The following is a 16,696-nucleotide window of genomic DNA, read 5'->3' as shown; positions in this document are numbered from 1 at the left end:
CATGGTGGGAGGTGGGGGTTGGGGGGGGGACTACTTCCTGAGGTGCCTGGCACATGTATTGGGGTCCCCTAGTAAATTCTCTTTGGGGGGAAGAAAAAGAAGTCTAGGTTGACTGAGTATCTATTTGCTAATTAATTTTATGATCTCAATCTTTGCATTTATCTTTATGCCCATTTTACAGATCGGGCACAGTGAGGCTCTAGGAGACTAAATACAGCCAGTAAGTAGCCAAACTGTTCAACTCTTTCCATTCTGCCAGGTTATCTGCCCAGTCTCTGATTCTTGTGAGGACAAGGCGCTTGCTGATATTACAACCCAGATTACCCTATTTTTAAGGCCAGCAGTTTGGCCATGGAGACACTCAGATGCCTGCTAGTCTGCATTCTCTGAAGAAAACATCCCATCTTGCTCTGGTCCAGAAATTTTAACACGTGTATTGACTTAGTTCCACTGCCCGACTTGCTGCCTCCTGGGTGGGGCCTTGACCCTAAAGCCTGAGCCTTATCTCTAATGAGCCTGTGGACCAGCCCTGGGCCAGGGCAGACCTGTGTCCAGGACAGACAGACCAGAGTCCTAGGCTGAGGAGCACAAGTGTGGCTAACTGGGTGCCCACCTTCTCCTGGGGCACACACAGACTCTGCTTCATGCCTCTACAAGGATTCAGAAGGAAATGGAAGCTTCCCTTATACTGCCCCTACTTCCCGTTCCTATGTGACCTGAGTCCCATCCCTGTGCAAGCCACCTGTGCTCTCAGGGCCTCGGTATCCTCCTTTAGAAAGTGTGCGAGCAAGCTGGACAAGACTAGCTCTAGGGTCCTATGATGTGATGTAGGCAAGATGCCCCTGGGTTGAGCCAGAACCACCCTTCTTTTTATGTTTTTCATTTTTTAAAGTAGGCTCTATGCTCAATGTGGGGCTCGAACTCACAATCCCAAGATCATGAGTCACATGCTGTACCGAGTGAGCCAACCAGGCGCCCCAAACCACCCTTCATTTTATGGCTGACCCTCAGAGCGCCCAGTGCCCAGACTGTGTCAGTAAACATCTGGTGAACAAGAAGAACGACCCAAGGTAGACTCGAGAGGTATTTGGCCTGCAGGACACAGCAAAGAATGTTTCCTAGACCCCAGACACTCCCTCATTAGTGAGCTTAAAAAAAAAAACCAACCAAATCAAATGGATGCTTTCTGGGCAAGGAGAAAGACAAGTCTGGGGGAGGAGGAAAAAGTCCTGCAGAGGCAGTGACCCCACCCAGGAAATGTGACTAACCCACAGAGGCCGGGGGCAGGCAGACACGAATGCCGGAGGCTGGTGAGTGTGGTAGTTTTCCCGGGGCTCTCCGTGCAGAGAGGCCAGCCCCTCAGCACTGTCCCCCGCGAGGGAGGGGACAAGGGTCTGCAGGGTGGGGGCAGAAGGGGGGGGGGCGGGGAGCATGTGGGCGGGGCAGCCAGGGAGGGGACCTCGTGAAGTGAGAAGCTGGGTGAGGCGGGGCGGGAGGCAGAAGAGCCTGAAAAGCAGAAGAGGGAGGAAGGAGAGCTGCGGAAAGGTGAAAGTGGCAAGGTGGCTGGAGGGAGAGTGGGCCCCTGGGACTTGCTAGCTGGGACCCTCTTAGAGGGGTGAGGGCTGGCCGCCAGGGTCTGGAAACAGAGACTCGCATTTCTGGAAGCCGCTTTGTCCAGGACTTCTGGTCCCCCAGCCCGCTTTCCTGGCAGCTTTGTGCCAGGCTCCAGGTACATGTATTGTCTGTCTGGAGCCCCACGGCTGCCCCGGAGGAAGGCGGGTTGGGCTCGGGATACAGACAAACAACTCCAGGGTCAGGCGTGTCCGGGCTGGTGGGAGAGGTGGTGCCCGACCTCCTGCCAGATTTGAGGATGCCTGTCCCTAAGACAGGGCTGGCCCGACCGTAGACTGGTGGACTGCAGTGGTGGGGGGAGGGGGAGGGCAGGACTTCCTTCCCAGCAGGAATTCAAACTGTAGCACAGCGCACTGTTTTGCAAATTCAGCAAGACTTTTGCTGGGGTCTGGTCCTTGGCCTGGGGTAGGGGAAGGGGAGAAGAAGGGAGGGGAAGGTGGAGGAGGGATCCCACTTGGTGTCAGGGGAAAGAGCACTGGCCAAGGAGTCCCCGGGCGAGGCCTCTGGACCCAGCTCCTTTCCTGAATGCCCCATCCCAGGCTGGAAAGACTTGTTGCCATTTCTAGAGTTGACACTCACCCTTCTACCTTCTCTTGGGGAGAGGGGTAGGGGCTGTTTCATTTTATAACTAGGGGCAAATGGACTGTGAGGTGAAGGGACCTGTAGCGATCAACAGAGTCAGCGTCTGAGGAGGGCAGAGAGATCACCGGGGGACTGCTGTCGCTCTGACAGTTGTCAAGCATTGCCTTAAAAGTACGCATCATGGTGACACCTCGCCCCCGCAGGTCCCCCAGGGTGTCCTCAAAGGCAAGTCCTTTCCTAAGTCCGGGTTGTGGATGCTCCGTGTGCATCCTGCCCAACCCCTGGCCCCTTGACCGTCTCACTGGATTCCCCAGCCTCTGCTTTCTGCCTCCGGGGCTGCAGCCTGTCCCAGCCTGTGAAATCTCTCTCTCTCTCTCTCTCTCTCTCTCTCTCTCTCTCTCTTTCTCTCTCTCTGGCTCCAGCTGCTCTAGTGAGCCCCCACAGGTCCTGTGCCTCTGATGCACCCCCTCTGAGCGCCTGCAGGGTGCCAGGCACAGGGTGGGGCTTGCAGCAGTGGGAAAGTTTTCCCTTCTTCCCGTCTAAGGAGTTTGGCCAGTCTATTGAATTGATATAAGACAGATTAATAGGAGAAAGCCAAAAGTTTAATAATGTATATACCTCTTGAATACTTGGGAGAGACCCAGGAAAACTCCCTGAAATGAAGCCATCACCTTAAATAACCATCTCTGCTAAAGACAAGAGATGCTGGGGGTCTGTTACGGGAGGTTACCGGGAAGGGCGTGGTAAACAAGGGCAAGATTGTTATGCAGGTTTACACGGCTGCTTTCTCCTTTGATAAGTGAGAAGCTGGGTGGGGCAGGCAGGGAGGCACTGGAGCCTGAAAAGCAGAAGCGGGAGGAAGGAGAGCTGCGGAAAGGTGAAAGTGGCGAAGTGGGTGAGGGAAAGTCGGCCCCTGGGACTTGTTGGCTGGGACCCTCGTAGGCCAGTGAGGGCTGGCCACCAGGGTCTCCCTTCCTGATCTAGTGGGGAGATACCCTCACCTATGGAGATTTCCTTATAAATGTAAACATCTCCTACATAGGGCAACTTCTACTTGGTTTTCAGAACTTCACCTGTATCTGCAGCTTCTTAAAAATAGTCATTTTAAAAGAAAAAGAAAGAAAGAAAACTAGCTAGTTTAAAATATAATCATCGGGCCAAAGAGGCTTATTTTGGGGCGGTATATTTTACTCCCCTTCAGGTTCCAGCTAGAGAGGCAAAATACAGTCTCTGCCCAAAAGGCCTTTATAGTCTAGTGGGGGAGGCTGGCAGATCCATAACTTAGTGCACTATGGCAAAATGGGAGGAAGCAAAGGTTTTAACCTAAAAGGTATATATGGAGGAGGCTGCCTTGTGAGGTGGTGAGTTCCCCATTACCAGAAGTGTTCAAGAGGAGGATGGTGAGGGATGCCATAGAAGGGATTCTTGCACTGTGTGTCTATGGGCATGTGTTGGGAGGCAGATGCAGAGCATTTAGGCTCCTTCTGATGCTGACATCTATGATTCTGTGACATTCTCCACCTAGAGAAAGTTTGCCTGTGGCCCTGCTGGGTGTGACGGCTCCCTCCTTGCCTGCCCCCTCCAGTTAGACCATGAGACATGGATGGTTCTTCCTCATTTCTGTGCCCCTACCATTCTCACCACCCTCATTGTGCCCAGTGCCACGTTCCCAGGGTAGACTTTGTGTGGAATTGAATAGACCCTGTCGTGGGCCACTTGAGGAATGCAGGAGGGTCAGGCAAGTCTGCTGCTCTGGCTGAGGCGTGAAGCTATAAGACACCTGCAAACAGAGACTGAAGTACACGCTCCTGAGTGAGGGGGCTGCTGGGAGAAGTCCCAGAAGGCTGAGGCTACCGAATGTCCTGGAAGGCTCCTTGGACAGCTGGGGTTTGGTACGGGCCTGGAGGGTGGTGTGGCGTTGATGGACGAGGGGTGGATGTGCTACTGAGAAAGCTCAAGGAGCTGTGGCCTTGGGCAGAGCGGCTGGAAGGGAGAGGAGTGAGAAGGCCTCGTGTCAGGGGGCCCCTTACCTGGGAGAGCCGGGAGCCAGGGGGGCAGGGATCCGATGGGACAGCAGGAGTTTCAGCCCTGAGTGAGTCACCTGGGACTTCTCAAACACGATGTCCAGGCTGCATCCCAGAGAGTCTGATTTTAACTTGTCTGGTGTGTGGCCCGGACATTGGGATTTTTTTGAGCTTGATGATTCTAACATACGGGCAGGGGTGAGATGCCTTTCTGGACAGTTAAGTGGCAGCACAGAATCACCTGGAACATATGTTCAAAATGCAGATGCACAGGCCCCTCTCCACACCTGTGGAATCAAAATCTCCAGGCCTGGAACTGGAGCATCTGTGTTTTTATAGGATCCCAGGGTAACTTGAACAGGCTGCCAGGGTGATGAAGAAGCAGGCGGCCAAGCCCCTTTCGTCAAAACCCTGCAGTGGCTCTGGGAGGCCTGTAGTCCCGCCCATGGGCTACCTGCTTTTGAGTTATGGCCTGAGCTCTCAGATCGGTAGCACAGAAGGAAAAATAGTAAAGCTAACAGTTGACCCTCTTGTCTTGTCTGTCACACCATCTCTGTTCCCCAGCTCTCTCCACTGGCTGGGGCGTGGTGCGTGGGGGTAGGGCAGCTGCTTCCCTGCTTCGGACCTGAGTCACAGGCTGAGCAGCCTGCTGTAGGGGATGTGGGCATGGCATGTGACCTGTGAATGGAGAAACATTAAGGGTTCCTTCCCCAAACTACCTACCCCCTCACTGTCTTCTGCTTTGGGAAAGTGCGGTTCTGAAAAAACGCCTCCAGCAATGTTGTTAGTTAGGAATGGAAAAGAAGTCATGATTCACCTGGCATCTTACATCCATTACCACTGCTCCTGTTTCTGTTCTGTTTTCCACTCAGACTCAACCCCCTCTAAAGAGGGCTCTTGGCCCTTCCCGCTTCCTTGGGCCCTAAGAATCTCCCTATGGTGCCAGTTTGCCTCCTCCTTGAAATCCCCCAGGCCCTTACCCTGTGTCACAGAGGCTCACCTTACAAAAGTGCTGTTCACGTGCACAGTGTGAATTGTGTTGCAGTGGTTGGTAGTGTGGGCTGTGCATTTTAATTATTTTTTTAATGTTTTACTTATTTTTGACAGAGAGAGAGAGACAGAGCATGAGCGGGGGAGGGTCAGAGAGAGAGGGAGACACAGAATCCGAAGCAGGCTCCAGGCTCTGAGCCGTCAGCACAGAGCCTGATGCGGGGCTCGAACTCACAGACCGCGAGATCATGACCTGAGCCGAAGTCGGACGCTCAACCGACTGAGCCACCCAGGCGCCCCGTGGGCTGTGCATTTTAAGCCAAAAAAAAAAAAAAAAAAAAAAAAAAGAAAAAGAAACTCACTAGTAATGGGAATATAGGAAAGAGACAGTGAGTGGAGCTGAGGTTACTGCATTTGCCGAATTAAAAAAATGTATTTTGTAAGTGTTTGCCTTTACCATTCTTTTTTTTCCTGGGTAAGCTGTCCAAAAAAGGTTGCTCTCATTGAACCTATAGAAGAAACATGATGTTTAGGGGTTGGGGAAGAGAAATTTCCTCTGCCCCTCAAGGTCCTTCTAGCTGGACTTAGAATCATATGGACATGAGACATATTAACAGGAGAAAATCAAATTTAATAGTGTACATATGGGGGAATCCACACAGACATGGAAATTCCAAACACAGGGGAGCAACAAGACTGAGGAACTAAGGAGAGGGGTAGAGTTTAAGGATACAAAGGGGAGAAAGACCATTAGCAGGAAGGTGAAGGGAGATGCTTGGAAAACCAAGGTCACCCTATGATGTTGGTAAGTTTCTTAGGTCAAGAAAAATCTGTTAAAGGCTCTCTTCCTGGTGTAAGCAGGCAGATAAGGGAGAGATAAACCACTTTTCCTGAATTGGTTGTGTTTTGGTTGCTTTTAACTCAAAAATAGTGTTCATACCAAAGTGGCCCATCTTGGAATGGCCTGCACTTGGCCCTTGCAGAGAAGCATTTGAGGGGAAGCTGGGCATACAGAAGTGAGAGTTGATGCCTGGGAATGGGTGGGATTCCCCAGGGAGAGTTGAGAATTAGGGAAGGAACTAAGTGTTAGCTCTAGAAAGATTTTGTGTTTCTGTGTTTGTTTTTGGTAGGTGCCTTTTATCAGGTTGAGGAAGTTCCTTTTTATTCCTAGTTTGGTGAAAGTTTTTTTGTTTTGTTTTGTTTTGTTTTGTTTTTTAAATATGTTTTTAGCCTTTGTACTGCTTCCAACAGCTTTTTTTAAAAAATTTTTTAAATGTTTATTTACTTCTGAGAGAGAGAGAGAGAGAGAGAGAGAGAGACAGAGCACGAGTTGAGGAGGGGGAGAGAGAGAGAAGGAGACACAGAATCTGAAGCAGGCTCCAGGCTCTGAGCTGTCAGCACAGAGCCCAACGCGGGGCTCAAACTCACAAACTATAAGATCATGACCTGAGTCGAAGTTGGAGGCTTAACTGACTGAGCCACCCAGGTGCCCCGGTTTTGGTTTTTAAGTCAGGAATTGATGTCAAATTTTAGTAAATGCTTTTTCTGAATCTATTGAGATGGTTATATACATGCACACACACGTATATATTGTCAATGCAACATACATATGTATACATACATATGTATATACATATACATACATATATACATGTACATATTGTCAATACAAAATGAACAAACCTTTTAGAATCTCTAAAAGAAAGAAAGAGAGTTTTATTTCAGCTCAAGTTAGGACAGCTGGACAGCTACCCTGGAGACACTCTTCACAGGGAAGAAAGTGCTCCAGAGAATGAACAGTTTTTACAGGATTATATACTTTTCTATATCTTGCAAAAGCTCAAGAGATTAGAGATTAACATATAGGCAGGAACCATGAGGTTTTTTTCAGATAATTATTTTTTTTAAGTTTATTTTGGGAGAGACAGAGACAGTGAGTGGGGGAGGGTCAGAGAGAGAGGGAGACACAGAATCCCGAGTGAGTCAGCCGGTTGAGTGACCGACTCAGCCACCCAGATGCCCCCAGATTTCTTTCTAAGTCAGCATGACTGTACGTAAACTTTGTTTAAACCAAAAACCTGTAAGTGAAATAAGTCAGAGAAAGACAAATATTGTATGATTTCACTCATATGTGAAATTTAATAAACAAAACAGATGAACATAGGGGAAGGGGAAGAGAGAGAGGGAGAGCAGCAAACCGTAAGAGACTCTTAACTATAGAGAACAAAATCAGGGTTGCTGGAGGGGAGGTGGGGCAGAGGGATGGTATAAATGGGTGATGGGTATTAAGGAGGGTACTTGTGATGAGCATTGGGTGTTCTTTGTAAGTAATGAATCACTAAATTCTACTCCTGAAGTCAATTTTACCATATGGTAACTAACTAGCATTTAAATAGAAATTTGAAATTAAAAAAGAAAAGTAAACAAAAAAACAAAACAAAACCCAAAGGTCTGATTTATGGCTCACCCATACACTGTACACCTGCCTTATAAATGAGTAGCCTAAAGGAAACCCTCTTGGGGCACCTGGGTGGCTCAGTTGTTTAGGCGTCTGACTTTAGCTCAGGTCATGATCTTGTGGTCTGTGGGTTTGAGCCCTGTGTCCGGCTCTGTGCTGACAGCTCAGAGCCTGGAGCCTGCTTCAGATTCTGTGTCTCCCTCTCTCTCTGCCCCTCTCCTGCTGACACTCTGTCTCTATCTCTCTCTCTCTCAAAAATAAACATTAAAAAAAAAAAAAAAAAAATAAAGGAAGCCATCTTGCCCTTATGATATCAATCAATTCTCCTACTTCCTGCATTCCTTAACATTAAAACTCATGGTTCTGGGGCTCACCGGGTGGCTGAGTCAGTTAAGTAAGTATCTGACTTGTTTTTGGCTCAGGTCATGATTTCATGGTTTCATGGGTTCGAGCCCTGTGGCTGGCTCTGTGCTGAGTGTAGAGCCTGCTTGGGATTCTCTCTCTCCCTCTCTCTGACCCTCCCCTGCTTGCCTTCTTTCTCTCTTTCAAAATAAACAAATAGACATAAAAAAAAGAGAAATCTAAAATGGCTTCCTTTGTATATCAGGTTTTTAGAGGTTTTTTTTCATATATATATAATTAATAAGGTGAATTATATTGATTTTCAGATTTTTAAAAATCGTATTTAATTTTATTATTTTTTATTTTTTAAACTTTTAAACAAAACTTTTTTTAAGTTTATGTATTTATTTTGAGAGAGAGAGAGAATGTGGGGAAAGGGTAGTAAGAGAGGAAGGGAGAGAATCCCAAGCAGGCTCAGCACCAGTGCAGAGCCTGACGGGGATGATGGGGGGGGGGGGAGCGGGTGCAGCTCGCACTCTTGAACCAGGAGATCATGACCCCAGCCAAGGTTGGATGCTTAACTGACTGAGCCACTCAGGCACCGTTGATTTTCAGATGTTAAGCCAACTTTGCATTCTGGGGATAAACCCCATTTAATCATGGTGACTTATACTTTTTATATATTATGGATTTGCATATGCTAAAAATTTTTTTGTAAATTTTTTTAATGTTTATTTTTCAGAGAGAGAGAGAGAGAAAGAGAGAGAGAGAGTGGGGGAGGGGCAGAGAGAGAGGGAGACACAGACTCTGAAGCAGCCTCGAAGCTCTGAGCTGTTAGCACAGAGCCTGATGTGGGGCCCAAACTCACAAACCTTGAGATCATGACCTGGGCCGAAGTTGTCTGCTAAGCAGACTGAGCCACCCAGGTGCCCCCATATGCTAAAATTTTGTTAATATATTTAAAAAAAATTTTTTTTAAACTTTTATTCAGTATTGAGAGACAGAGCGTGAGTGGGGGAGGGGCAGAGAGAGCAGGAGAAAGAATCCCAAGCAGGATCCAGGCTCTGAGCTGTCAGCACAGAGCCCAACGTGGGGCTTGAACTCACAAATGGTGAGATCATGACCTGAGCTGAAGTTGGCTGCTCAACTGACTGAGCCACCCAGGTGCCCCGTATTTTGTTAGTATTTTTTATGTCTATGTTCATGAAGGACATTGGTCTAGTCTTTTCTTTTATAACATATTTATCTGGTTTGTTATATCAGGTTAATGTTGGTGGCATAGGATGAACTGGGAAGTATCTCTCCTATTTTCTGCAAAAGTTTGTGTAGAATTGGTATTACGTCTTCCTTAAATTGTTGGTAGAATGTACCAGGACTGGAATTGGGGGGTGTGGGGACAGGTGGCTTGAGTACAAATGCAACTTCTTTAATATATATTAGAACTATTCAGGTCATCTATTTTTTCATGAGTGAACTTTCATAATTTGTATCCTTTAAGGAATTTGCCCATTTCATGTATGTTGTTGAATATATTGGCATAAGTTTTTGTAATATTCTCTTTATCCTTTTAAATTTGTAGAATCTGCAGTGGGTTACCTCTCTTATTTACGAATTGTAAATTTGTGTCATCTTCCTAATTTGTCTAAAGGTTGATCAATATTATTGATTTTTTTCCCAAAAACCAGCTTCATTGACTTTCTCTCTTTTTTATTTCTATTAATTTCTGCTCTTACTTTTATTATTTACTGTCTTCTGATTATTTCGTGTTTAATTTGCTTTTCCTTCTTTGGTGTTTCTATGGTGTTTCTATAACTTAAGTTATTGATTTTAGACTTTTCTAATATAAGCAGTAATTGCTTAGAGAGCCGTATGTCGCCTCATGCAACACCCAGAGTTAGGGGCTGGAAGCAGAAGAGAGGCATGGCTGAGAGGTCACAGCAAGGGGAAGACACTGGCCAGTGGCCCAGGAGTCAGAGGCCTAGTTTTTTGTTTTCGTTTTTTAAAGACAGAGAGAAAGAGAGTGTGAGTGCGTGAGCAGGGGAGCAGGGCAGAGGAAGAGAGAGAGAGAGAGAGACAGAATCCCAAGCAGGCTCCACGCTCCATGCAGAGCTCGACTCAGGGCTCGATCCCATGACCTTGGGATCTTGACCTGAGCTGAAATCAAGAGTCAGATGCTCAACTGACTGAGCCACCCGGATGCCCCAGAGACCTAGTTTTCATTAGCCATTCATAAGCTTTGTGACTTTGAACTTCAGACTTTCTAAGCCTCAGTTTCTTTGCCTGCATAATGGAGCCAGGGTAATCTCCTCTTGTGCTATTGGAGATGAAGTAGTTAATGTATATGATTGTATGTGACACCTGGAATGCCCCCCCAGACCAATGTGAAGGGTGGTTGTCATAACATTTGTAATCATAATGGCTTCTTCTGTCTTTTCAGAACCGGAAACAGCATGTATACGCACCTCCCCCAGAGGTAGGCTGTGCCCCCTCCCCTCTCATCGCTCCCCTGCTTCGCCCCCAAGGGCTCCTCACAGCTCCCCTCACCCCCACACCACAGCCCCTTGGCCCACCCAGGTCTGCCCAGCTCTCTCTGCTTGGGTCCACTCCTCATGGGCCCTGGCCAGCACTGCCAACCCTCTTCCCTCCTGCAGCGGCTCTCCGTTCCCAGCCTCGGTGCAGGATCCTGGCCTGCACGTATGGCGGGTGGAGAAGTTGAAGCCAGTGCCGGTGGCACGTGAGAATCAGGGCATCTTCTTCTCGGGGGACTCCTACCTAGTGCTGCACAACGGCCCGGAGGAGCTCTCCCACCTGCACCTGTGGATAGGTAAGGGAGCTGGGGGACGAGTTGGGGGTGTGGCCTGGCCCGGAGTCGGGCATGGGTCTCATGGGCCTGGCTCTGCCACTTCCCACCCACCCCAGGCCAGCAGTCATCCCGGGATGAGCAGGGGGCCTGTGCCGTGTTAGCCGTGCATCTCAACACCCTGCTCGGGGAGCGACCCGTGCAGCACCGAGAGGTGCAGGGCAATGAGTCCGACCTCTTCATGAGCTACTTCCCGCGTGGCCTCAAGTACCAGGTCAGAGCCCGCCTCCCAGCACCCTTACCCTGTGGCTCCTCTCAGAGCCCCTCCTCCTTCCAGCCGGTTCTCACCCTGCAAAAAAGCCCAGGTGCCCTCCAGCCTGGGTCCTCCCCCACCTATCTGCCCATCTCCTGCCGGGAGTGGGTGCGGCGGGCTGCGGGCCTCCTGTCAGTGCTCTCAGGTCGTCCCATCTGGGCTGCAGGAAGGTGGAGTGGAGTCAGCGTTTCACAAGACCTCTCTGGGGGCCACTCCAGCTGCCATCAAGAAACTGTACCAGGTGAAGGGGAAGAAGAACATCCGTGCCACCGAGCGGCCGCTGAGCTGGGACAGCTTCAACACCGGGGACTGCTTCATCCTGGACTTGGGCCAGGTGGGCAGGCGGGGTGGGGCTGAGCACTGTATCGGCATAAGGGGGCAGGGACCAGGAGGCCGGGGAGAAGGGGAGCAGCAGCTCCGGCCATTAGCAAACATCTTATATTCCAAAGGACAGAAACTTCCCTCTGCCATCCAGCCATGGTGTCTAACACTGGAAGCTACTCTCTTCTTCTCGTGGAGCCTTTGTAGTTCTGAGTTAGCTGCCAGCCACACCATTCGTTAATGTTGTTCACTCAGCGAGTCTGTGATGCCCACCCTGAGCCAGCGTGGGGACTACGAATTGTCTGCCCTTGGGAGGCTGCCGAGACAGGCTTGTCACTTGTACGGTAGGATGTGATGAGGGCTCTAAGAGAGGCAGGGGCATGTGCTGAGGGAGTTTGGGGCAGGGAGACGTCCCTCTAGCTTGAGCTGAAGCCCTTGTCCCAGGAAGGTGCCATTTGACTAGACCTTTACGGACGGGGAAATACCTTTTGAGGTGAAAGGACAGGTGAGCTGAGGCTGAGGCATTGAGGTGGGGGAAGGTGCAGGCATGCTGACAGCAGGGAAGGGTCTAGCTTGACTGAAACCCTGAGTGGGGACAGGCGCAATGGGAGCGAAAATTGTTAAGTTGCCTGAGACATAGGTCAGGAGACTGTCTGAGGAGTCTGGACCACATCTTGTGCTGAAGGTTTGAGGCAGGAAGCCAACCCAGAAGCAGTTAGGAGTGTCGGCAGCCGTGAGCTAGAGGGAGGGGACCAGCTCAGCAGGGTGCAGGTAGCAGTGTGAGACACTGGGCTCAAAGATGGCATTGACCCATTCACTCATTCATTCATTCGTTCATTCAATACTTATTTTCTGCCTAAATACATGCCAGTCTCTGTTTTAGTCCTGGGCATGCAGCAGTGAACAAAGCAAAACAAAACAAAACACCCATGCCCTAATGAAGCTTACTTTCTAGCCAGGGGAGCTAGATTACAAACGAGATAAAGACCTTTAAGTATATGCGGATAAGCAATGTGGAGAAACATAAATCAGGAAGGAATGGGGGCTGGGCGGAGAATTACTCTTGCCAAGAGTGTCGCTTCAGGGGGCAGTTCATCAGGAACCACTCCCCACCCCCCAGCACCCCCCCCTCCCCCCCCATCCAGTCAACAGGATGGATGCAAGCAGCTGAGCCTCTGTACTTCCCTCCAGAACATCTTCGCCTGGTGTGGTGGAAAATCCAACATCCTGGAGCGCAATAAGGCACGAGACCTTGCCCTGGCCATCAGGGACAGTGAACGACAGGGCAAGGCCCAGGTGGAGATTGTCACTGATGGGGAAGAGCCTGCTGAGATGATCCAGGTCGGGGGACATTAGGGTGGGCAGCCGGGAGAAGCAGTGAGGAGGGTGGTCAGTAGAGGATGGCAGGGGTAGGGGTGGGCGGTCTGGGGTACTGCTTAGGGCTGTGGCTAGCTCACTGGGTGCCCTCGTGTGACTCAGAGTAATGTATCCCTCTGGGCGGATGGACCAGTGGCCTCACTCACCTCTGCCGGGTGTCCTTGTGCAGGAGGCAGTTAGTCCCCTGCCAGAGGTGGTGGCCTTGGGCATGATGGGTTGGGAAGGTTTGGGGCAGGTGCCCAGGAATCCCTGGAAACCTGGCCTGCCCTGGCCCCTGTAGGTCCTGGGTCCCAAGCCTGCTCTGAAGGAGGGGAACCCTGAGGAAGACCTGACAGCTGACCGGACAAACGCCCAGGCCGCGGCTCTGTATAAGGTGGGCACTGTGGGCCTGAGCTGTGCCCAGGCAGGGGCTGCTGCAGGGAGAAGAGAAAGCCCCGGGAAGGTTGAGCCTGGCAGCATGGTGGTTTATTCAGGGCTTGGTGTGAGGTGAGGATGGGAAATGGACAGATGTCTGGCCCTCCTGAGGAGATAAAAGCCACTTCACTTGTGGCCCATTGTTGGAGAAGGAGGTGTGAAACCAAAGCTGAGCTTTACTTTTTCGGATTCTTTGCATTCATTTGTAATTTGGAATCCACCTAAGTGGAGGCGGGGCCTCGGTGCTACAGTGATTGAGGGTGATGTGAGGGGTGGGGTGCCTACGATTTGCCCGTCAGTGCTATCTGCCCCGAGTCCTCAGGCTGGGGCCGTGGTGCAGGGGTGGAGCTTAAGGCTGTGTGTTGGGAGCAGGGGGTGGGATCTGGCACTGCCCATCCTCCCCCAGGTCTCCGACGCCACTGGACAGATGAACCTGACCAAGGTGGCCGACTCCAGTCCCTTTGCCCTCGATCTGCTGCTGTCTGATGACTGCTTCGTGCTGGACAATGGGCTCTGTGGCAAGATCTACATTTGGAAGGGTACGTGTGGCTTCTCCATGCTAGCCCAACACCGCTGCAGCTGCTCTGAGCTGGGCACGCTTCCCGTTGGAGGGCTCGGCCTGCCTGACTGCTTTCAAAACCAGCCCAGGGAGGCCCTGAGGGCTTTCTCTGTGCTGTTCTCGGCCCCCCTAAATTCCAGGCAATGGTTCTGAAACTCAAGCATGCTTTAGAATCACTGGAGGGCCTCTTAAAACAGATGGCTACCCGCCTCCACCCCGAGTTTGGATATCTAACCGGTTCCCAGGCCTTGCTGCTGGTCCAGGAGCACATTTTGAGGACCACTGTTCTAGAACACTCCTAGGCCCTTGAGGGCTGCTGGGATCCCAATCTTGCCATTCTGCCCATGGGGTGCGACAGAGAGATTTTAGGTAAATTAAATCCCACTTTATGCACTGGGAAATGAACTAGTAGAACTTGTTTTTCCAAGAGATTGTATTGGCTGGGGATAGAAACACTGTTGTGTGTAAACTTGTCCACTTGGTTTAACTCTGAAAATGTTGAAACAAAACTCGGAGCCTCTGAGTGACCCTGGGGGCCTCTTTACTTCTCCATGCTTGCCTTTTCTTGAGCGTGTCTTACCTCCCTGACCAGATTATACGTTTCCCGAAAGCAGGAACCGTATCATCTCTAGTATCGTGACTAAATAGCATTTGCTCAATAGATATTTGTGGGGACAACTGAAGCCAAGAGAAACCCCCGGCCCTAGGAAGGAAGATGAGGAAGGATAAGGTGTTCCAAGGATAGCTGCTACTAGCCAGTAATACTCCTGCTTCGGGGAAGGGCCAGAGCGGCCGACAGCATGGCGGCTTTCTACGAGTTGGGCGGGGATGGGTGGAGATTGTGCACTGGGGCTGCCATGGGGTCCCTTTCCCATGGGACCAGTTCCAGGCATGAGAGGTTCCCAGATACCCACGGAAGGGAATTTAACCCCAAGCAAAGAACCGAACCATTCTGGAAAGAGAAACCGGAGAAGAAAACAAACAAACAAATAAGAACGCTGGGAGCCAAGAAGAGAAGTACTTTGCCTTAAGCTGGAGTATAGCTTGCATTAAAGGAACTGCCCACAGGAGGAAATGGATAACTGGATGCTCTTCCTTTTTATAAGGTCTTTGGTGGCCTACCTAATGGCCTACGTACCATTAGGCTGAGGTCGGCTATCTGGCATTGTGGGAGGAAGACTAATAAATCACACCCTTTGTCCTATTTAGTTTTACACAAAAGGCTTGATACTTGTTGATACTTGTCAGCGGTACAGTTGATAGGCTCCAGAGGTGAGGTGTCCTGGGGCGGGGCTCTAGATTTAGGGTCTCATGCCACGGGAACCCTAGCTCTCTCTCTGAATATCTGTGGGCCCCCGGTCCGAGCAGAAGGTTTTGATTAGAGGAGGCGGAAAGAGCAGCTTTCATATCACTTGGAGCTGCTGGGTTGAGAAAAGTCTCAAGAGGTTGACCTCACGGCTCCAAAGACCTCCTCAGGGTCTTGCAACCCTCCTGGTCCGTTTATTTAAAAAGTGGCTGGCTGTTCTATGGACCTCCCCTTAAATTTCCTTGAGAAAATGGGATGTGAACTAGAGAGAATCCCTGCTCTTAAAAAACAAAAAATCCCCTTCCTATTGATCCAGGGCGAAAAGCTAACGAGAAGGAGCGGCAGGCAGCTCTCCAGGTGGCAGAGGACTTCATCTCTCGCATGCGCTATGCCCCCAACACTCAGGTGAGGAGGCGCCTTGTGCCCCAACTCCCCCTCCTGGGACTCTTCTCGTGGCCTCTTGCCCCAAAGACTGGGGGAAGAGGGCAGGAAATCCTCGAGCACAGTCAGGAGCAGTCTGACCTCCCTACCATCCAGTGGGAAAGCCCCTCTTAATCCTTCAACATTTAAAAGCAAGAGGATGCTGGGCAGCCCCTCCCTGGCAGCCCAGAGAGCGGGTGTGCCTTCGCAGAGCTTGTGTGTCTCCTCTGGGCCTTGTCCCTGGCCCGTACACCCCCTGTTGCGCCAGCAATAGGACTCCATGAGTCTTTCCGAAGGCTCATCTGTGACTAGTGCGTCTATCAAACTGCACACACGAGTTCTTGAGGCGATGTTCTCTCAGCTCATGTCCCCGTAATCTTCTTTCTCATCTCTTGGCTTACCTGGAGAAGTATTCCTGGCCCGGAGACCAATGTGGACTCAGGGCTGGGGCCCAGCACCCACCTCCGTGGCTTTGTCCTTGCCTGGTGGAGGCCAGGGTGGAACCTTGTGGGCTATCCTTCTCCCCTGTTCTTCCTGCAGGTGGAGATTCTGCCCCAGGGCCGCGAGAGTCCCATCTTCAAGCAATTCTTCAAGGACTGGAAATGAGAGTGGGCATCTCCCTGCCCCTGGCCTCCTACCCGCTTTCTCCTGCTCTGGCTGCCTGGTCAGTGCTGAGGTGCCCGTGAGGACGTTCAATAAAGGAGACAAGTACCTCCCCAGCTCTCTGCTGTCAGCTAATTCTCACTCCTCACCCGTCCACCAGGGCTTACCCACACACTGGGGCAGAGGAAGACCGACCCAGTGACGATCCCCCTACCCTCTGACTTTGCATGATTGAGGCAGAGGGGCCAGGATTCCCTCTGGGCAGGTAGTGCTGTGAACCCAGTAGAGAAGCGGCACAGCACCAGGCCTCAGGATAGCTTTCAGCCAAGGGTTCAGTTCAGTCACGCATTCCCCACTGGGACAAGGTTGTGGCAACGGGCTTGGGATACATTTCTCTTCAAGCCAGTCTTTCCTCAGCTGCTGTAATTAACCATGGTGAGGCGGCTTCCAAACGACACGCTTGCCGATCAAGAGGCTTGCTTCTCACTGCTGTGCAGAAGTCTGGCCTGTCACCTCATAGGCACATTGTATGATGTTAGGCCAATGAGCACAGGG

At 50.7% G+C, this 16,696-nt stretch overlaps 1 protein-coding gene across 6 annotated transcripts; it reads left to right on the top strand.

The window, feature by feature from the left end:
- The first annotated feature begins 1,254 nt into the window (after positions 1–1,254).
- CAPG (capping actin protein, gelsolin like) lies at positions 1,255–16,257 on the top strand. Of its 6 annotated transcripts, none has more exons than XM_007082282.2 (10): positions 1,255–1,310; positions 10,466–10,501; positions 10,680–10,852; positions 10,948–11,102; positions 11,308–11,475; positions 12,654–12,803; positions 13,120–13,212; positions 13,660–13,792; positions 15,435–15,523; positions 16,079–16,257. In XM_007082282.2, the coding sequence occupies exons 2-10, from the start codon at positions 10,479–10,481 to the stop codon at positions 16,142–16,144; spliced, it is 1,050 nt and encodes a 349-aa protein (XP_007082344.2). In that variant the 5' UTR covers positions 1,255–1,310; positions 10,466–10,478; the 3' UTR covers positions 16,145–16,257. The 6 variants fall into 6 exon arrangements, with proteins under 6 accessions (XP_007082344.2, XP_015393088.2, XP_007082348.2 ...); XM_015537602.2 differs by lacking the exon at positions 1,255–1,310 and adding an exon at positions 1,500–1,559; XM_007082286.3 differs by lacking the exon at positions 1,255–1,310 and adding an exon at positions 1,513–1,545.
- Positions 16,258–16,696: the final 439 nt, after the last annotated feature.

Source organism: Panthera tigris, chromosome A3 (assembly GCF_018350195.1).
Source record: "Panthera tigris isolate Pti1 chromosome A3, P.tigris_Pti1_mat1.1, whole genome shotgun sequence".
NCBI lineage: Eukaryota > Metazoa > Chordata > Mammalia > Carnivora > Felidae > Panthera > Panthera tigris.
This window is presented reverse-complemented; position numbering and strand designations above follow the sequence as displayed.